At 39.4% G+C, this 20,243-nt stretch overlaps 1 protein-coding gene across 3 annotated transcripts in view; it reads right to left on the bottom strand.

The window, feature by feature from the left end:
* Positions 1-20,243, bottom strand: part of SPAG16 (sperm associated antigen 16) — a 419,391-nt gene that overhangs the window by 104,484 nt on the left and 294,664 nt on the right. For 2 of the 3 annotated variants that reach the window (XM_072875058.1, XM_072875061.1), the window contains exon 15: positions 4,877-5,003. The exons of the other annotated variant lie outside the window; for it this stretch is intronic. In XM_072875058.1, coding sequence (XP_072731159.1) covers positions 4,877-5,003 — 127 coding nt within the window. The remainder of the gene's footprint in view (positions 1-4,876; positions 5,004-20,243) is intronic. 3 annotated transcript variants of the gene reach the window in all.

Here is a 20,243-nt window from a genome sequence, read left to right as displayed (position 1 = left end):
CCTGAGATCCGAGAGGTGTAGGTGCATCCCCTGCATCCAGCCGCCAATTGCAAAATCCACTATACAGCTTCCCAGCAAAGGAGAGCTTCTTCCACCCTAGGAAAATCCCCCACCCTGCCAAGATGAAGCTTTATCTACTCAGTGCCACTTAAGTGGCATGAATTAACCAAAAATGTGAAGGAAAGAAGGAAAGAAGGAGAAAAGACAGACACCTGGCACCTCACTACCAGCTTGTCTTTGCAGCCAATATACCAACCGAAATTGAGGAAATCAAAGAGAAAATTGAGCGGGCACCTCACTGCAAGATCAAACCTCTCAATAAATGAGACTGCCATATAATAAATCAGTATTATTTATGTTTCTTTTAAGAAATAGAATATATATTCAATTAGGCACATGTGAATGCAGAAATACACTTTATGCTTCCCAACTTTTTTCCTCAATTTACAAGGATTATTTCTGCCAGCTCTGTTCTCAGCATAGAAATTGTTACCGGATAAGAAATCCAAAAACTAATTCTGGGACTTTACCTGAAGACTCAATACCTGCAGAAATTCTAACAATCTGAGTTTTAATCTCCATGCCTCCATCCCTCATGAGGCCTGTGCGGATCGCCTGTGGCTTTAATGTTATCAGGAATAGCCCAAATAATGTCTAATGCAAATATTGAAGACGCTTCAGCAATGGCATCCCAGAAAATCCCGACAATATAATTCTATATTCAGTAAAGGGTGGATAATATAGAGACACAAATTCTTTACACCACTATTTAACACTAAAACCAATTCAAGACTGAGCAGTGAATAATTCTGTCACCCACATGGACATGGCTGTCTCATGTAAAAGATCCTGTGTAATGTCATGTGATGCTGTAATTAAGCAAATTAATTGCAAATTATTGCTTTTAGATAGCAGAGCAGTTACCCTGACCCCACCATGGTTGAAAGCGGTACCATTTGTTCGACAGCAACTTCCTAAAGCAATGTGTCTCCTGCACCCCCAGAATTCCTATCTCCTAAAATAAACCACTTACATCACAAAGTAATCTTGATCCTGGCTTTTCTCAACTTGCACATTAATTTCCAACCTTTATATTCTTTTACTATACTCTCCCTCTAAATAAAATAGGTACATATTGCCCTTTGAGGTGTTCAGAGGCATTGTAAGGCTATTTACTCATGCTCTGGCAGAAGAATTGCATACCCTTCACACCTCTTCAACACTGAGAGCAACACCGCTCAGCTTGGATGGAAGCAGGTTAAATGATAACACCTCATTGTATCTCCAGATCTCAAAAGACAGCACTGTGTTTTTCCAAATATTGTTTGCCTTATTGCAACTGCTATTGATTTTGGACCTTTGCTGTTGTCATGGGGTTTGTTTGGTTTGCTTGTTTTAATATGTTATGATAATAATAAATATGTCTTAGCACATAAACTAGAATCCTCTACAGTTTCTCTAACTCTTACATACGCAACGTTGTGGTGTGATTAATCGTATTAAGTACATTTTCTGAACAGCACGTGGAAACACAAAAGGTGATGACAAGAGGGTGTTTACGGGATTCATGAATGCCACACAAGAATATAAGCACATGATGCAGAATATAAGCACATAAGCAGATGCTGGTTAACTTGCATATGAAAAAATAAATGTGAATTTAGTTAAAAAATCAGTTACATTGTGGTCCATCTTGCACAGTAACCATAATTGGTCCCCTCTCTGAGGCCATTTACAGCATGCAGAATTCGAAGGACATGTTCCTTTGTATTTCTGATATTAAGCATAATATTGAAGATCACTGCCCCCAGTGGGCTGAGTCCCGGCCAGCTCCATCACCACCTCTCATTGCAAGACCACAAGCTAGTTTCAGACAGACTGGGGAAAAGAAGAAAATCCACATAAAGTGCAATGGTCATTAGTCATGTAATTAATTTCTCCTCATTCACATGTAGGCCATATTGAAAAGTCCACCTCTAAGCTGAGTTAAAGAAAAGCCAAGACAGAGCGTAGCTAAAGCAGAAAGATTTATACACAACTTTTGTCATTAACTTATTTAAGATCTGAGCGTGGCTCTGATAAAGCAGAAAATGGCTTTATGGCCAAGCATTTATGCCATGAATAGCATTCGGATCACTAGAGTTAGCAAGGGCCGTCCGCAATAACGCCATCAGGAGGATTCCAGTAACTTACAAACTCATTCTTGGTATTAGCTCTTTGTTAAGCAACTCCCATCCAGTGCATGTCACTCCGATACAAGATAGTACCACTTTAAAACAAAAGGTAAGATGTGTTTGTCTACATTACATTTGCAATGGTAATTACTTGAGAACAATACAAAGGAAAACCAAACAAAAATCTTCCATTAGTTGGGGCTTTACTATCTCTGACCTCAATCTCGTTTGCTGATACCGCCAAACTTTTCATAAACCCCTTCTATCATTATTAGCTATAATTTAAATAACTACTGGGCAGAAGAAAAAAACTGCTCAACCATGGCTTTCTAATCTAGTAATTAAATCCAGCTGCGAGACATTGAACAATTTGTTTCCTGTGTCTATGACTACTACTGTAGTCAAATATTTTACACTAGGTGGTATAACATCACGAGGAGGGACTGAAGGATACAGCTGGAAATTAAGCCACCCCTTGATAAGGTCAGGAAAATCCACCCAAGCTTCTCCACAGAGAGAGGTCCCAAATGAGACAGATGTCCCATGCCCAACAGGCTGTCAGTTAAACATAGGATGTATTCTCCCATCGCCATTTATTTTTGTTTTGGAGTACTCCGGCTGTTTGACTTATTTCAACATGGTTATTATTTTTAGTTAGCGCCACTCAAATGACTGACTGAATAGTTTAGATTGACCAAATCCACTAATACATTGTTAAAAAATAATTACTGTTTAGACAAACAATGCAGGAACCTGCTGGTTCATTTTATCTAGCCCTCTGCTGTTGCAGACAAGGACATCATTCAGCCTCTCTCATTGACGTATCAAGGGCCATTTTAGGATTACTTGGGCTAACTCTGGTTTAACTAGCTTGGCAACTCTGGTATTAGCAAAAAAAAAAGCTATGACAACATGGTGTCAGCATGAGTGAAACATCCACAAACCCAGGGTCCCAGAGATATCCACCTCAGACTGGGTCCCACACTGCATTGCTAACAGTAACCAAAGCAGCTGCACCCAAGCAAGGCCAGGTTTGCTAAAAAATACCGCATCATTCTCCCCGGATGCAGTGCAGAAAATGCATTACTTCCAGCCGCTCGTCAAGTAAATTAAATACTGCTCCATAACAACCAGATATTAATATGCTTGTATCTCTACAAGGTACCTACTCAGAATAGGCGTTGCGGTTTTGGTTTGTGTGTGGATAGTGCCCGCTATGCCTCGCCCCCTGCCCCTAATTAGGCGACATACGCACTACCTCTCTTCAAACAGCAGGACTTGCAATCGTCTCTTTTAGCTAATTTTCCTATCTTTACCTAGGTGCGACTGCATCCTGTTGCATTATGCCTCATTGTGATCACCCATCCCAATTTGATATCTCTGTTGGCTGGTTACTCCTGCAGAGAAAATTTTGGATTTTACCCAAATGATGGAAAAATTTGCCCATTTAGATTACCTGAAGCTGATAACCTTTCTACTGGAAAGTTCCCATCTGGCTAGAAATATTGCTACTGCATTTTTCAGGGATGTGATTCCTTTGCAAATGACCCAACATTATACTTCAGAAACAAAAATGCAAAACTTCTTCAAATCCTCCTGAAGAAAAAATGAGCTCTTACTCCAAATCACACACATAAATAGAAGAGTGGCTAAATTTGTCTTTGGGAAGCTGTCAAAAATGGACGGTGTCAATGCATTTTTTTCCCCTTGGAAATGAAAATACCTTATTTAATGGTACAGCAGAGAGATCTGTGAAATCACTACACAAATACTATAGAATTTGATGGCAAAGCTTTCTGCCAAGTGACTCAATATATTGATATTATGCATTCCACAGTATGTGGGTCATTATGACAAAATATCACACTATTATTTTTGTTTAAATGATTCCTTAATTATCTCTCATATTCTATTACAGCATTATACTTTATGCACATAACATATAATGCAAATACATACATATTTTTCAATATACCTATATATATTACATTATATATTATGGTATTACATCATATCATACTGTACTACCTTTGAGTAAGAACGATTTCCTAAGCTAGGATCTAATTCTGTGCTGCAACATGAATGCTTGTCCGTGCTTTGGAATTGAAGATTAATATTGGTTTTAAAACACACAAACAAACAAATGTTTTACAACAGCCCCTGTTCAAATGAAAATGCACGTTCACTCACAATATTGCTGACATGGTAATAAATGGTTGATGATGAAAAATAACTGGTTACTTCAATTCTTTGTGCATAGTAAGCAGTCCTGTCAACACAATGAAGTTCTGAGGCAATTATAAGAAGACTTAGTAAGATTGGTTATGAAATGCAACTATAGAACTAGCAAATAAAAGAACAAACAGTAATGGAGACTAAACATCACTAGAACACAGGTAATCTCGCTAAGTTTTTTACCCTCAGTGATCATTTCTGTATTTCATGTAATGTATTTGTAATTAATTGCACTTTTTGTTATTGCACATTTTTCATTTTATATAAATGGACTGTTAGTCCAATTTGCCAATCTAGTCAATAGGAAACAAGTGTATTGATCATTGGTACAGTCAAGCAGCTGTTCTTTAAAATTAACACATCTATGCTGTTTTACACATGCTATCTGGCTTCAGAACCAGAGAGAGATTTGAAAGATTTCAAAATAAAACATGTCTCAGATACAAAAAGTTGTTTTAGAATCCTACCAGAGCGATCAAAGACGACCTGGTTGGCAGGATGTGGGCCTGCATCTACGGATAAAATGGGGACCGACTTCCGAATGTCCCAGAGCTTCATCACACCAGAGGAGTCACAGGAAGCAATCGTATCACCCTGTCAATGTTGGAAACAAAATAAAGGCATGGCTTCTGTACTTTTGCAAAGAAGAAAGCATATGACACAGGGCTGGATACCTGTTGATGCCAGACATAATAACTGTACGTATTTAAATAAACCTAAGTTGTTATATGTGAGGTTATCACAGCCTCTTAACAACTTTGTTGACTTGAATAGCAACAATACAATATGACTTTTAAAGAGAATAGTTCAGGAGAAACTATAAATAAAAAAGAGAAAAGAGGTTATTTTGAATTCTGATACCAGTGTCCCCTAAGAACATGGCTTGCGATTATACCTTTTCTTCTCACCGAGACACAGGAATGGCCCTTTAGCCCTGATTTTTAATTTGTCTACTCATGTTTTCAATGTGAAGCATAAGATTAGAGCAGAACATACACTCCTTCATTGCTGTACATTCATTAATAGCCATGATAAGGACAATCTCAATCATTTCAGTGAGTCAGAAGCATGCAGGGACTATCTATGCAAGGAAAGATAGCAGGACCATGTCCCCCATGCCTCTCTTCAGTATTAATTTAAAAAAAAAAACAAAACAAACCAACCAAAAAAACCCCCAGCTACGAAAGTGGCAGAAGTATTTTCAATATATAGCATATGAACAAATGCAAAACTCAAAGAAGGCAGGGTAAAGGATGCCCAAACATAACTTTGTTTAGCTAATTCCTGCCACCATAACAGAAAGAAACCCCTAGCTACCAATGTAGAAACATTTACTTTTCATTTTAACCTCCTAAATAAAGATTCAAAATCCCTAAACCAGCTCAGCTGGTGTGCACTCAGAGTTATCAAAGGCAATGTCTTTTCCAATTTATGCAACAGTGTAAGATTAGATTAAAGGATATTGTTTTGAAGGAGAATCACAATGGTATGGAACTGAGAATCAGGTAAAACATGAGTCAGATGCTGCACCCATGACTTTTTTTATATTCAGTTAATTTTTACGTCTTTCACGTAAATAATACCTGCAAGAAAATGTGAGGAGTTATCTAGCAAATAGAGGAATTAAGATCTGAAATATCCATTACCTTCTCAAGTAGAAAGTAATGGCCTGCGAAACAGTATCATGGTATAAGTATAATGAAATCTTTAGGTTCATTTGGAGGAGATCTAAAATGTCAAAACTCCATTCTGGCTTGTAACAGGGACTAATACAGAGTAACACCAAGAAACAAAGTAATCATTGCTTGGAGAATTCAGCCAGCAAGCTCTCAGCACTCCCTGTTTTGCAAAAAAACTCAGTAACCGTAAATGCATCACACCTCAACATAGTGGTGCTGAGCATTACAGAAAAGCTATTTGTTTTACTATCTCGCCAGCTGTACCCGCCTAATTCTCTTTCATTTCATCTGGCTCCCTTCATGAAGTTCAGCCTATACAAACGACAAGGTCAAGCAGGCCGTTCAGGAAACAAACAACAAAAAACCCCAAATACGACAGCTACACTCCAAATTGTTGCATGGCTTGAACTGGATCTCAATAAAGCAAATTTTTAATGGGAAAAAAAAAGCATCATCATGGGTATGAGACTGGAAGAGTCATCAAATACAGTCCCTTATCTTACAAGCAATGCTTTCATATGCTTGCCGTAATAAAAGTACTGAATTCCAGAATAGCAGCAGTTCCCCCATCCACCCCCTGCTGCTGATCCAGAACCTGTCTGTCCTTGCATTTATAAATCTTTCAGCCCATAAGTATAAAATGAGAGTTTAAAAGTACTTGTTCACATGCAATCTGTATCCTTTAGGTTAAATACAAGGGGTTTTTTGCAGAAGTACTCCTCCCTTCTTCCCTATCCCTGATGCATTTCACTTACAGTATCATTCATATCCCCCCTTAGACACTATTTTCTGGGCCAAAGAGCTGAAGCTCTTTCTTTTCTCCCCCCCCTTCCTCTTTTCAGATAGCATGGAGTCTGGATTAATTATGAATGTGTCCATCACTGGTTTTTATAAAGCAACTCCTTCAAAACTGATCACCAATTTTAGAAGCCCATTCTGAGACCCCTGTAACTTGACTTTCAGGGAGGTTAAAGGTGCATGTCTCAGCTGAGCAGAGGTTTCGGTGAAGCTGGCACATAGCAGCACCTACGAAATGGAAGGGTGGGACATGCATGACCAAGTGGGACGTCTCCTATCCTTAAGTGATTATCTATCATGCCAGTAAAGGGAAGAGGAACGGAGTATGTGCATGTGGATAGATCCCTACATTCCTCAGTGTAAATACTCAGCTTCTGGAGCAGCTCCCCACACCTCACCATCCTCTTTCCACTTTCTTCTGCAAAGATTATGTCCAACATTATCAACAGTCCACACAGGAAATCACTGGTATCCCTTATACCCATTATTTCATAACCTCTAATATGACTTTGACATATTCTTGCATTTTACTTCTGATTTTTTCTATCCGTAGAGGCATTTTAGTAAATACTGGGGGAGTTGGTTTTGTTTTGGTTTAGAATATGCCTGTCTTCAGACTTGTTTTGCATATGTCCAATATACTTCAGTTCAAATCAATTGAATAAATGCTCCTTAATTACAGCTTTGGTAACTCAGCAATTTTGAACTAGATTAATGGACCGCCCATCTGGATTAAGACTGTGCATAACCCACCCCGTGTAGTTACAGAAGACACTCCAGTGGGTGCTCTGTGACTCCTCCGTATGTCATCAACAGTTGTGCCCATGGATTTTCAATACGACATTTCTCTCTTAAGTAACAGCACGGTCTAGCTAATAGCTCATAATAGCACCAAGAATGCTTCGCTGAAATAGATATTATGCAAACATTGATCAGAGACAGTCCCTGCTGCAAAGTGACTGCAACTGCAGAGCTGACTTTGACCTTTCCACTGGCCCTGATTAAGGGATCGTTACTAGTTGCATAATTACGAGGAAAACAATCTGATCTACTTTTACTACAGGTTCTTCCTTCTATGAATTAATTTTGCTACATTAGCTGGCACACCACAAAAGAAGATCCATACCCCATCCTCTTTCAATCTTGCCATCGTCTTGTCTGCCACGTTTATTTTCTCCCATTTCTACTACAGATGCCTAAGAAATACAAGGGTAAGCACATCTCCCCCTGCAGGAATTTACACAATCAAATCGTTAGTAGGTACCAGGCACAGTGAACATCCGAACTTGTTATTTAAGTTCTCTTTCACGAGGTGATTTGTGGCCACATCAGAAAGGACAACCCCCCTCCCCCCCCCCCCTTCCCCCCCGATCCTTGCAGGTACTGTGTGAACAGAAGCGGTGCTGTAGAAACCTGGTCTGAGAGCACCACCCCGCCGTGCCAGGTGCTGTGTAAACAAGCCAGAGAAGGTGGTCCTGCTCCAAAGGGCTTAACAATCTATTTTAGTAGCAAGATCAACCTATTCTTGCCATCAAAAGTCTGCAGACTTTTTACCAATTTCCTCCCGGATGCCTGGTATAAACAAACTGTGCATAAAATGCAACGCCCAGCAGCATATTTTGCCTGATTTCCATGAAAAGGCAGTAGACCTCATCTGCAAACAGAAGTAAGAAAACACAGGGTTCAGACAGTAACACATCAACACATGCTAACAGGTATTTTATCAGGCTTGGCATACTCTGTCCACAGACTTATTATTAAATGCCTTAATTATTACTGATTCCAAGGCAGCTGCTACACTAAAAACATACCAAAAGGATTTTGTTAATGAGCCAGCTATTACATTTCACCACTTCTTCGCTTGATATCATCTCTATTACATACCTTTTCGAAATCAAGTGAGCTGGAGATGTGGGGTGACAACTTTTCAATAGGAAGAAATAAACCAGGAATGTAATCAAGCTGAAGGATAATTTGAAGCTACATGTCATTCAAAGAACAAGAAAGGGATAAGTCATATGTTAAACGAACTCATTTGCCTCTGGCCATGGGCCATTTTCAAAAGCTTTAAAGCAGAATCACTTTGAATTCTCCTATGAGCTTTTGGCTTTTTCATTCCTTTTACAGTTATTATTTTAGTTATTCGGGGAAGAGCCCTCTGCCTTGCTCTTCATTTTCTTCTTTTTGTTTCTTGCCACACTAAAGTCTTTTTTATTATGTCTTTTTGATGACATATTTTACTGAACAGCAAGCTGGACCATCAGGGCTTGACTGATTTTCCTACATGTAAAAGGAGAGACAATGAGATCCAAGGAGAAAATGTGCAAAAGCAGATTTCCATTGTACTGATTTCCATTTACACTACATTTTATGCTGCAGCAGCCACAGCTCAGTTCTATTACTTCCCCTAATCAAACAGCATGTAGAATGATTCATAAAACTAGTAAGACTTGCTTCCTATTCTATATAATCAAGTTGGTACTTTTTTGTGTGTGCATGCTGAAGTAATTAAAGAATTTATACAAGGATTCAATTAGTCTGGATTCAAAGACTGGTTCTGTTCCAGGCTCCACTTAAAGGACTCTGCAAGTCCTTTAACTGCCTTTACTGTTCCACCCTCCACTCTTTACCTTCCCTGCTGACTTAATGAACATCTTTGTATTACGGAATATCTCCCATTAAAACGGGTATGCTCAGCCCCATAGACAACATAATCCCAGTCTCAACTGGCACTTGCAAACCATTGAAACACAAATAATTATAACATCAGGAATTAACAGATTTTTATAATTTCCAGGAAGTTTTCAAAATTTGTTTCATTCTTTCCTTTTTTAAAAACATACATTTTTCTTCTGAATATTAATAATGACTAACAATGGGACTAATCAACACGTACACTTTAGGCAGATATTTCCTGCAAATTGCTGTTTCATACTAGCGATAAGGATAAAAATCTGAATAACTATGTCTCTTGCTTATGAACACACCTCTGGATTTATTGCTGAAAGATCAATAATATATGAACTGCAACAAGTGGCTTTATGTAATTTAGACGGTGAGATAAACTCTTCCCAGGAGTATCCTCTTCAAAGTTTAATTCTGAAGGCAGGTCAGTAGTTGTTTCATGACCTTTTGCAAATATTTTTAAAAAGGGAAAATAGTGAGTGAACAGGCAACTCATTTTCACTATGACGAGTTCACAGTCAAATCAGTCAAGTTTACCGACGTGCAAGTCCTTTGTTTTCAAAACAGATGCAGCTGTATTAAGTGTATTTTAAAGGACTCTTACGATGACTAGACTAAGATTTTCATCAACCTCAGTGGAAACAGGTTCAAGCTCTAGGTCCCTTGGTAACTAGAAAGAAACTTGGTAATAATTTCCCCCTTCCCTTACTATTGGGAATCTGGTTGACCTGTGGCATAACAAAGGGCTGATGAGCTTGTTGCCAGTCTTACCAGTCTTGCCACCAGACTCTGAAGTAAGTAAAAGGAGTTTGTTCTGTGTACATAAAGTGTGGTAGAAATTCCTTGCCATTAAGTGCCAGTAGACAAAGTACCCACATGAGGAATAGCTTCAGCTACCTCAAACTGAGACAGACTCGAATAATCTGCATTTCTAAGATGTTCCCTGTGGGACACATCCTAAGTCACTTAACTCTGCCACCATTTTATATGTGTTAAAGTGAATATTTTTAAGAGAAGGAATCATTACCTCCCACATTTACAGCATGAAGCACATCAGAAACCTGATGAGAGTTATTACCTCAGGCCTTGTTGTAATGCAAAAACTAACTACGCTCCGAAAAAGTAACAGGGGGCACGCAGGGCAGACAGAGTCCCATCCCTGTGCCACCCCATCCCACGGGGTGCAATTGGGCTTTCTGAGCAGCAGCGAGCAAGGACAGAGGGATCTCAAGAGAATCCAAGCAGGGGCGGGTGAATCTGCTGTAGTCGTTACAGGGAAAAAGACTTTCATGTCCAATTAGGCCAAATGAATTATGTAAAATATGATAACGATGGAGGAAAAAATGCAGATGTAGCCCATTATTAGACTGATGACTAATCAATCACCACCCATTTTTGAAATATCAGGCTTAAATCATCCCAGTTTCAAATGAAAATAGCATCTTCTTAGAAAGACATGGAATTACTTAGCCTGGCAAAAATACAGAGCTACACTGATTACCACTTTGAAAGTGTAGTGGTCTATTTTTAATAATTTTCTTCATCAAGGGTGGGGGAAAAGGGGTGATTAAGGGCTATTTACAGGCAGCACCAGTGTTTTCCCATCTGCTTTTTTACTAGCTTTTTCCTTTTATAGTTTCAACTTCTGCATGCCGATCAAAGTGACAAAGGACCATTTATGTTTCAAAGCAGTGAAACACCCAGAGCTCAAGCAACTGGGGTCTGGTTCTCACTCCCTGTGAGATTTTTTACAGCTTTGAATAAACACAAACTGGTGAGACACCAGCTCTTCTGGAGGTGAGGTGAATCCAAGGTATTGATGCAGAAACAATCATCTCTCAGAGCTTCACTCTTAGTTTCCACAGAAGAACCCTCCAACTTTATTAGCAGTTGTCAATGAACAACTCCTAATTTTCCACTGTGTAGAACTGGTACAACTTGCTGTAAGACTTTGGCTATTTTTGCTGTACCTATTGTGATTACTGAGCTATTGTAATCCCTTGATATTATGGTTCGATGCACAGGTTTTGAGAGCGTACTGACTGTGCGTGCTCTGGGGCAAAAGCGTCCTCCTCCTCTAATCCAGCTCTGTGTGCACTGTGAGCATTTGAACAAACAGGCAATACAATATCTATTATTAAAAAACATTATGGATTCCAAAGTACAAGAATCTGTTCCAAGCTCTCTCTTAATCCCACTTCCACGGCAATATCAGCACCTACCCCACTAGCTCAAAGGAGACGCCTCAGGATAACTGATGTTTTATGCCTGTGGGAAGCAGGGATCATTCCTGTCCCAGCTCCAATTCTTTTGCTGGCTCTTTTTCCTTCAGGCACCCCAGCAGCTGAGGTTCATAACAAATGTGGTAAGTCAAAACACGCTTTGCAAACATAATAGGACAATTCTGTGTCAACGCTTTCCTCTTTCACATGATGCTGCAGTCCAGAACACAAACATACTGATCACGTACTGTAATGAAGGTGAAAGAACGTTAGCTCAGCAGAAGTGCTCTAAAAATGTAGGGTTCTTCAAATTAGCCGCTCTAAGTTATGGTCCAAGATTAAATACTTTGCAGTTACTGCTGGTACGTGCTGGGACCTGACCAGCTTCAGCTATAAGATGAGGACTGTCTGCAGGTACTCAGACGCGTACAGTTGGAAACAGCGAGTCCTGGTGGGAAACGCAAAGGGGAGAGAGGCACGTGGAGAAGCGCTGACTGAGGAGTGAGTGCTGTTAATGCAAACAACCAAAGAGAGCAAAGGCAACAACCAGACAGTCCTCAGGAGAGGTTATGAGCAGAAAGGAAATTTATTACAGAAGGGTAGAGGCACACAGATGCCTCTTCAATGTTATCAGTGACCAAAAGTCTATTGCTATTAGAAAGCGGAGGAGAAACAAATATATCGGGAAGTGGAAAAAAGACGTGGACGAGATGTCTGTGCTGATAAATGAACAGGTACGTGGGCCATCGCATACTAAGAAGCTTAAAGTTATCAAGATAGGGTTTTTTTACTTCTTATCCCCATTTTCTCAGTGATGATTTTGATCAAGATGAAGAATATCCTAAAATGGTATTATTTCTAGGTTATTAATTTTATCCTTTCACAGCATATGGAGACTCCTTAAGAACACCCCTTGTGTCCTCCAAAGCAGGAGCTCCATTAAAAATAGTCAATGGAAATGGCAGAACTTTGTTGCAGCAGAATTTCCAGTTCTACTGACTTTCAAAGATAATGATGGATCATGGGTCTCTTGTTTGTTTACATGCACTCTGCAGGCTTTCCTCTTGCTGTGTGAAACAGAGGGAATCTCTCTTCCCTTCGCCACATCAAGTAGCACGAAGTGCCTTGTGGTGTTGGAGGAGAACAACACATGCTAGGCTTGCAGAATCCCTTTGCATAAATTTACATATGAAACCCAAGATCACTGCACTCCCTGCAGAGTTACTGCTAGCCATAGTTGACATTGCACTTGAAACAGTACTGCAAAGAGAGCAGTATCTTTTGCAGAGAGGTTTAAAATAATCAATTTTGGTTTTCCTTTCTAACCATCAAAGAAGTGGCTTTGAATTCTGGGAGCTGTGCAGTGAGAGGAAGAGAAGAATGATAATTGCCATTACTGGCTTTTCTCAGTATTTTGAGAGATAGTACCACTAAAGTGAAGTTAGGTGCCATCATTAGTTGATTAGACACTCCTGAGAGCAATAAGCATAACAAATTCCTAGGGTATGCCATGTTCGTGTACAGGGCGTTGTCATTCAGTTCCTTAAAGTCTAAATAAGTACATTTTTAAAATCTGGGTAGTATCCATTGCAATAATGTTAATATATAGACTTAATACATACTTTCATAAATTCACAAATTAGTATTAGTGGCAATAGATCTATTGTTGAAATGTGAAATTGTCCATTTAAAAATGCAGAATATCTAAGGCACTGAAAGAAAGTAAGTGTCAGTAAACTGTATGTGCCCTTTTTCAACAGAAACTATCAAAGGAACTTGTAAAATGAAAAAGCTCAACTTAATAGTTGGCTCTTTATCTTGTCTTTGGGCATTTTTTAAGGGAAACTAAATGCATAAAGAAGAAATATCAACAATATATAAACTGTATTCACAGAAGCTTGCCCAATTCTGAACTCTGGGAAGTGTATGAATGTTTTTCCCAGTTTCAAAGTAGTTCAGGTGAAAGATTGATCAGTTCAACAAATCTCATCCCATTATTTCAAGAACTTCCTCACAAAAAAACAGCTAAATATCAAAATAGAATAATCTGCATTCCCATCCCTGATGGACTTCAGCTGTGCAGTCTCAATTATTTTCAGATTAAATCATTCTGATATTCAAGTACCTGCTAACAGTGATATTTGTTCAACTACAGATTAATTGCATTTTCATAACAGAGAGGCCTTTCCAAATTTGGCCCTACTTTCACTCTTGCATAAATTAATTTTAAATCCAATTTTGTATTGTATAAAGCCATGTACTACACAACCACATATACAGCACTGTTTCAAGCACCCTGCTTCCCTTTGGCCATGATTTGATAAGTGGTAAACAGTTCAAGACCCCTCTTACCAAACACAAACCACTGGTCTAAACTAAACCCACTTCTCTAACCCAAATTTAGTTCAAGCCCTTCTGAAGAGTTAACTTAGCACAAACATGCTTTTTGTTGGAAGAGCTGTTACCTCTCTGCTTGTAACCACCGCAAAACCATACCGATAGCAACTATTTCAACAGGTAACCTGACGAATGTAACGTGAGCCCCCATCCACACCTGACCACAGCAAACCGGGAGCGCTGGGTGAGCTGGAGGTGAGCAGATTCAGCGTGAGCAGCCACGTCGGGAGCCCCAGCCTCACAACTCAGCGCCGAGCATCTGCAATCATTCCCATTCAAGTCAGTGATAACAATGGCACTGTGGATAAAAGTTGCACAATTTATCGAGAAAATGACTGTCACATGAGAGAGTTACAGGATAGAGTGTGGGGATGGTATGCTGCTTTCTCATGTATTTTAAAATATTATTTCCTGTGAAATATCACACTGAGAGGCAAGTTTGACTGTATCGCAGGTGGGAAATTGAATTTAAAAGAATCTTGATGTAACTTCGTATTTGATTTTGTTTGTTTTGCAAAATGACACGTTTAAAAACCAGCTGTTAAAATGAAAAACTAATTATGCTGGGGCCTGGACCCACAGTGTACATCTGCCACAGGAAAGTCTGGTGTGCTGGGCCAGGAGATGTAATTTTAAAAAATCCTTATTCCTTAGGATACACAAATTAATCCCTCTCCTTTAAGAAAGAAGGGCAAAGTTTTCCACATTGCTAGCAGTTTTGCATGCTAAGCAGTCCTTGCTTCATATATTGTATATACAGAGGGTCACATTCACCGCAGAACACAGAATTAAGCAAACAAAATCACCTTAAAGGGGATAATCTCTTTTTCTTTCCATTATAAGCAAATGGACATAACAATTTGTTTATAATGTAAATATAAAGTCTGAAAACATAAAAGAAAATACTGTATGGTCAGTTAATTATCAGTTTCTGCTGAGGATCTTTCCAAGGGCCTATCTGACCTAAAACATACAGGTTTTTTAAAGTTACTCAAAAGCAAATTATGTTAAAGCTAGTTAAAAATGATGCCACATTTTATCTTCTTGAGCTTCACAGAGTTGTCTAAAATCCAAATGTCTATGCATTACCCCAAACTTTTACCATGAAGAGTTGAGACAAAGCTTCAGCATATGCAAAGATTTAAACGAGAGCAAAATCTGATTAAAAACTTCAATTAGAAAAGTTAAATATTTCATTTCCTGCTGGTTCAAAACTTCTCTGCCTACATCTGGATTGTCTCCATGTCTCGGAGCATTACAGTTTGGCTGTGTAACAGCCTCATTTCACTCAGAGCAGTGCTTCCCAGTGACACATCATGGTGTCCCACTCAGGGTGGGGGACAGCATGACATCCTAAAGCACAAGTTATAATTAATTTAAGAAACTACAAGGGGACAGGTATACTGCATACCTCCAAAAGGAAATATTTAGTTTCCCAGATTTAGAATTTCTCAGATTTAGAATATTCACAGAATATTTGATAATAGTCTATAAATACAGACCAAAATTTGAGTAAATGTATGTTTATTCAGCAGTGAAGTATGAAGTTAGAAGGTCAATTCTCTTCTTCATCTAGTAACAATATAAATGAACATTAGTCATACTACGAACGAATGAGACAGTATGATGGCAAGCACCTCCCCTGCTTCCGACCTTCCTTGTCTAGGTGTTCCTCATCTACACCATCTCCATGTAGTCCACTTCTGGAGCACAGAAGTCTCAGTGATCATGACTAGAAACCTTCAGCCATCATGGTATATGCAGCCTGCTCCCAAGGAAGAGCAGCTGTCCCTCATTTACTTCACTTTATAATTACAGAGTCCAGGTACTAGTAGACACCATGTTAACCTGAGGTATGTCTTGCACTCACAGCACCAAGACCATGGTATCCAGCAAAGAGGACATGCCGCAAAGAGGGCGCTGAAAGGACTGACCAGGTAGGAATGCAGCACCTCTTACAGAACCTGAGGCCTTAAGGTGATACCTGCAGACAGGCAGATATCCATCTTGTAATGCCTAGTGACAGAGAAGGCTGAAAGTCATGTCTCTACAAATATCATTATTGGGAAAAACTATGTTCCTTTTTTTCCATGGCAAAGCAAGAAAAGAGAACACAAGGCAGTGGCATTTTCAGAAATGATCAATGTTACATCAAGATTCTTTGCTTTCCATTTCTTGATGGGTTTGAAATACTCTCCTAGAACCTACCACCAGGAAGAAGAACAAAAGAAGGTCTTCTCAAATCTAGGCTTTTGCGTGTTTGTTTGGGTGAATGTTACGGGACACTTCGTGATTTCCTGAGAGTACCTGCATGGTGACAATAAAGACCACCAGAAGGGATGCCTGGGTTTAAAAAAAAAAAAAAAAAAAAATCATCCCTGTAAATGAAAGAAAGATCTAAACCCTGAGGCTGGAGGAGAGAGGTCCTGTGGCAGAATGAGCTAACCTCACCTCTCCTAAAGTGTCGAACGCTTAAAACAAAAGAAGGTGAATTTCCTTGACCTGTGATTATTTTCAGAGTTAGTAATCTTGACAGGACTGGGTTTAAAATCTCAAACAAATAAATTACACTGGGGAGAATAGAAAGGCTGGTTAATTCCAAGTTTCCGAAGGCAACTTGGGCCTTGATTAAACAAACTTCAAGGCTAACAGAATTTTTTTTTCCCCAGAAGAAATTATAACTGGGAAATTGATCCAAAAATAATCCAGGAAGCCAAATTTCTTCCAAACTAAGAGAAGGAACTGCATTTTGCCTGATTTAGAAGTGCAGAGGTAAACTCTAGGGGCAGTTGGTACATTTAAACACTGACACTAAAGGTTCCTCGGTCACCATCATCTGCTATGCATGAAAGAAAAAAGGATTTTTCTCTGTCATCGACTTACCGAGGTGTATGACACCTATCACTAAGGTTTTCTTTGCAAACGATCTCTGATAAGAAACTAGAAATGGTGATGGGAAACTGAATGCATAAACAAGGTGTGACATTTAAAAATCAGGCTCAGATTTTTTGCAGTCCCATTGAAGCACCTTTGCTAAAAGGCTGTCTTTTTTCTCAGGGACATAGAAATACAGCACCTTGGGAGAGCCACCCCCATAAAAACCAATGCATCCTGAATTTCCTTGGCCTTCTGAACACGGTTGGATAAGTCCATACATATTGGAGCTTCCTCACAGAAAGAGCTGGAGGCATTTTTTTACTTCTAGGCTATCTGGTAGGGATATTCTTACTTGTTTATCCAGCCTTCTATATTAAGACTCTGATATGGGAGTCAGATAGCAAGAATATTTAAACTGATCAAAATAAAGGTGGATCTACCCAATTCTTCTCGAGTGGTTTCAGAACGTCTTATCTGGTCTACACAGATAAGATATGCATAAAACAGGCACATACTTGCTGAGTGTAGGGGTCTGTGAATAACAATAGCATCAGAGATGATGGGAAGTGATTAAACAGTATGCCTGGCCAAGGGAAGAGAGCATTCCAGAAAAAGTACTTCCAAAAATAGGGAATAACATGAATATTTCAGAGAACGGACGTGGAAGTGGATTCTAGCAGTTTTCTGAGAGTTTCACTATTATCAGAAAGAGCTTTTTGCCAACAAGTGAAATGAGAGAATTTTGATGCAGTTTTTGTTCTTTGCCATGACACAGAGACAGAATAGATTCATTTTTTTTACTTCTAACAACATTCGATGGCCTGAAAATGGTTAACTAATGATACTAAAATCTGTATTTAAAAGTAATTCAGTTCTGTAATTATATTTCTTATGCATGGAGACAGAAATAAACTAGAGGAAGAACCTATTAGCCCTTTTGCATGTATAATTGAACACGTTTGATATTACTAGGTAACCTTTGTAAGTAACTGGCTTTGAGTTTATGCAAAGAGGTGAACACTTTGAATACATAAATAACAATAAGAGCAGATAGGTTTTTGATTTTGTATTCTGTTCTTTTCTTGTTTGTGACTGTTAGATGCAGTCAGACATTCCTGTCTTTATTTGGCCATCCATAGAAACATCTGAAAGATCTGACTTTTGCATCGTTTGGGTGCAGTAATGAATAAGAACTGACATCAAATATCAATATTATTGGCCCAGCTAAATGGTAGCTGACATCCAACTGGACTGCTGAAGAGGTAAACAAAATTGAAATTTTGTTTTTGTTTAAAAACTGTCTGACATTATTTGTCCTTCAGTAAATCAATGGAAGAATGACCTAAAAGCTGTTTGCATTTTGGCTTGGGGAGGTAAGATTGGGCAGTTGCTATCATGCATATTTTTTATAGTCTTTTAGGTTTTCCTAATATAAACTGTAACTCCCAAAAATACTTTTTTGTTCTAAGGAAACTTGGTAACCTCTGTAACGATTTCTTAACCTGCAGACATCATACAAACACAGCATGGCAGATACAGACAAACACAGGTGAATGATAATCATAGTCTTATTTGACCACAAACACATATATACACACACATAAGGGACCAAATTTTTTTCTACTTTAAATTCAGAATGATTCAGCCAAGCATCTATAGCCTTTATACTTCATTAGCATAGGTGATTTGCCAAGCTGCGAAAACACTGTGCAAAGTATGTACAAAACTTATTTCAAATGCTCTTTAGGCCATACTTAGATTTTATATTACATGCCAATGTTCAAGAAGAGATCACCACTCCTCGTATGAATTCTGCTGTATGAAATGGCATTGTTTTCCCCTAGTTGTTGATCAAAAACATGTACTAATGTAAAAATGATAGTGGTTTGATTTTTCATCTTTGCAGGAATTATGCAGATGTATAATATCCTCTCCATAATTATCCACAAGACAGAAGGAAAGGGCCAGGGCTGACTTAGAGAATCATAGAATGCTTTGGATTGGAAGGGACCTTTACAGGTCATCTAGTCCAAGCCCCCTGCAAGAGCAGGGACATCTTTAACTGGATCAGGTTGCTCAGAGCCCCGTCCAACCTGACCTGGAATGGCTCCAGGGATGGGGCCTCCACTACCTCTCTGGGCAACCTGTGCCAGTGCCTCACCACCCTCATCGTAACAAATTTCTTTCTTAAATCCAGTCTAAATCTGCCCTCCCTTAGTTAAAACCATTGCTCCTTGTCCTGTCACAACAGGCCTTGCTAAAAAGTCTGTCCCTGACTTTCCTATAGGCCCCCTTTAAGTACTGGAAGGCTGCGATAAGGTCTCCCCGCAGCCTTCTCTTCTCCAGGCTGAACAACCCCAACTCTCTCAGCCTGTCCTCGTAGGAGAGGTGCTCCAGCCCTCGGATCATTTTTGTGGCCCTCCTCTGGACACGCTCCAACAGCTCCATGTCCTTCTTGTGACTTGGACATCCCTGCCTTGACGTCCAGGTGTAGGCACTTTGGTAGCAATGGGGCTCCCTCCACCACCTTTTCCCACCATGAGCCTACATTTGTGAAGTCATATGGAGTCCAACAATTAAGTGGGGTCACCTCAAATCCCAGTAACATTCAAAAACTGGGGAAATTACTTTGCCTCTTAGGTGCAGTCTCACTTGGGTTTCCCTAGAGCGGGTATCTTTGCTTTCCCACGTAAGGTATGTTCACATGTATCTTTTACTGCACTCAGAGCCTTTGAAGAGAATTGGAGCACGCACAGTAGCCTCTAAAAAACCACCCTTACAAGCACATGCACATATTTCTACTCAAAGGCTTAGCCCTCAGTGGAAAAGAAATGTCTGAAACATTTTTCTCTACAAAGTTAGTTGTGTTATGGGGACATGGGAGTAAAAGGAGTGGTACCATTAACTTTTAGGAGGAAAGATGCATTTTTCTACTTCTTCAATTCAAAAGCAGCTATATGGATTTTGCTCAAATTTTCTCAAACTTTCCACAGGCAGAGAACCAACTTGGAAAACCGCAGAATTTATACACTGCTGAAAGCGTTATCTTTTAAGTCCTGACATAACCATGACTACAAAAGTTAGAGCAGAGTACCTATCAGGGCAATGTGACTACCGGCCAGATTCTCCAGAGAGCTCATGTCCCAGCAAGGCAGCCTCCAACAAACGGCCACGTT

This window comes from Ciconia boyciana, chromosome 10 (genome assembly GCF_034638445.1).
Source record: "Ciconia boyciana chromosome 10, ASM3463844v1, whole genome shotgun sequence".
In the NCBI taxonomy this organism is placed as follows: Eukaryota; Metazoa; Chordata; class Aves; order Ciconiiformes; family Ciconiidae; genus Ciconia; species Ciconia boyciana.
The sequence above is the reverse complement of the archived record's forward strand: the minus strand, read 5'-3'. Positions and strand labels throughout refer to the sequence as shown.